Genomic DNA, 2,483 nt, shown 5'->3' with positions numbered 1-2,483 from the left:
GTTTTCTGTATATGTTCACTCACACATAAAAAAAAAAAAAAAAAAAAAAAAAAAAATCACACAAAACAGTCAAGTTATTCAGTCTAGTATCAGATATTCTGCCATGCTCCCAGCTGATATTGGGTGTTTATCAGCTTGACTCCAGCAAACTGCACATTAATGCTCTGACAGAATTGGTTGTAGCGTAACACCACGAGAGTTACACAGACAGACCTGAAATTGCAATACTTTCTAGCAAAGGAACAGGGTCACGTTAAGAAAAGGATGTGGAAGGAGGGATATAACCTCTTAAACAGTCTTAGATTGGACAATATGCCTGATGAGAGCCTGCCTTCTAGCAAAGACACAACATCCAGCAAGCAGCACTCACTATCCCTCATCTGGACTTGGAGCTGGTTGTCTCAAAGTGAAGGGGACATTTAAAGTCTCAGTCTTTCCACAGCTCCTATTTTATGTGCTTAATTGCTTGGACAGCTGAAGTCAAGCAGGCAGTGAATGCTACAGAAATCAGTGTCTCCAGGGCTTTCGGACATGCTGGAAAAGGTTGATCTCACTGCTTTTAATTGCAGTGTAGATTTTTATGTCTGAGCCTTGGTCTCCCTTCCACAGTACATGAAAATAAACGGGACTGTTGAGGGTGCAGTCAGTCTGATCTATTTTATCTAGCTATTTTAGGAGGAGATGAATCATGTCTTAGACTTATCTAAGTTAATTGACTCACTCTCCATTCATTGTAAAGAAAGTTTGGAAGGGACAGAGTTCAGATGTAGACACCTACACTGTAAATATCTACATAGCAGTAAATGATTCCTCCATATGGTTATGCAGTCAGTAAGGAGTAGTCAGTACCTACTGAAACATCTCTTGCAGGTATGATGATCTTGTTTTTTCTTCTGCTTATATCACAAACCTGAATCAGGCAAGCTAAGGGTAATAAGTGCCCCAGAGGACTCTCTTTTCCTCTGACCTCAAGATGCAGACCAATCTTCAGTCTACACTTAAATCCCTCACACAACCATTGTGTGCCATTCCTATATTTTCACATTCGCACTAAATTTCCTCTCATTTACATCTTTTCCAGGCTGAAGAATCCTTCAGAAGATTATTCTATAGATCCAAGTTGTTCCTTAGCTTTGTTCATGTTGTTACTGTTCTCTGACCCTTTCCTGGTTTTAATATAAATGAAGTTACACACAGTTCTTTCTAAAATCATTATGTTCTCCCTATATTTTAGTCTGTTATCATGGATTCTTTTGAAATTTCTGCTTGTAAGCAGCCCACGAGATAATTTTACTGAGAGTAGAAAGCAAAAAGCCAATGTAGAGCATGTACACACACAAACAGAAATGTGGTTAGGAAAGAATAACACTTAGGTCCATATAACTGCATTCACATTATTTCTGTAGCATTGCTACCTGTGGGAACATGAACTTACATATACAGGCCGCTAGTCAGAATGATATATTGGATAGATTTCAGGAACAGGTTGCTTGTGCTTGTTTGTCTCCAGATATGCCCTTCCAGGCCATCATGCCTGGCGGGTGTTGGGTGCCTTTGAGAGGTCAGCCTGTGGTCTGCTCCCCACTGTCATGCTGTGGGGTGGCTGCAACCGCACGTCCCGCGGGGCACCCCCCGCCAGCCGGGTGCCAAACATGAGAGCATCAGCGCCAGCATCTGCTACTTGGGCCCCAGTGCCAGCCTCTGCCGTGGGTGCTTCTGCGCCGAAGCAGCTTGGCCTGATGGTGCAGATGGCCACGACTGTGGCAGGGGTTGCCATAGGCTCTGCTGTAGGCTACACCATCAGCCACGCACTCACAGGAGGGTTTGGAGAGGGAAGCAGCTCAGAAGCTGAGAGGCCTGATATCACTTATCAGGAATCCCAAGCAGCTCAACCTGCCTACCAGCAGCAGCAGCAGCAGCAGCAGCAGTTTACTCCATGCCAGTATGAAATGAAACAATTCCTGGAGTGTGTGCAGAACCAGATTGACCTCAAGCTGTGTGAGGGCTTCAGTGAAGTACTGAAGCAGTGCAGGTTTGCTAATGGTTTAGCTTAAGCCTCCAGAACAAGGTTGATGAAGACCGTCTTACAAGAACTGACCTATGAGTGAAAAAGCTTCAGTAATAGTCTAAAGCTGTCTAATATCTTGTTAGTTTGTATATTCACACTGTTGCCCTTGTGGCTTGATTTCTGCCATAGCCTCTATGTGTGATAAAACTTAAGCTGCAAATTAATTTAGCACAAAATGGAAAAACTAAGAATAAAGTGAAATGAACTATAAACAAAAATAAAATACAAGAATAAAAGAAAAAAAAAAAGAATAAAAAAAAAAAAAGGAGGGGGACACCTCATTGTGGTCTACAACTTCCTTGCGAGGGGAAGTGGAGAGGCAGGTGATCTATTCTCTGTAAACACCAGTGATAGGACCCGCGGGAATGGTGTTAAGCTGAGGCAGGGGAAGTTTAGGCTGGACATCAGGAAGAGG

The 2,483-nt window shown here is 43.0% G+C and overlaps 1 protein-coding gene across 1 annotated transcript; it reads left to right on the top strand.

The window, feature by feature from the left end:
• Window positions 1-1,589: 1,589 nt before the first annotated feature.
• Window positions 1,590-2,245, top strand: LOC311206740 (coiled-coil-helix-coiled-coil-helix domain-containing protein 2-like; the record flags this gene model as incomplete). Its single annotated transcript, XM_084282343.1, has 1 exon — window positions 1,590-2,245. One exon carries the CDS (start codon window positions 1,590-1,592, stop codon window positions 2,052-2,054), a length of 465 nt encoding a protein of 154 aa, XP_084138469.1. The 3' UTR covers window positions 2,055-2,245.
• Between the last annotated feature and the right edge of the window lie 238 nt (window positions 2,246-2,483).

This window comes from Netta rufina, assembly GCF_964035555.1.
Source record: "Netta rufina genome assembly, chromosome: 2".
NCBI classification, from domain to species: Eukaryota; Metazoa; Chordata; class Aves; order Anseriformes; family Anatidae; genus Netta; species Netta rufina.
This window is presented reverse-complemented; position numbering and strand designations above follow the sequence as displayed.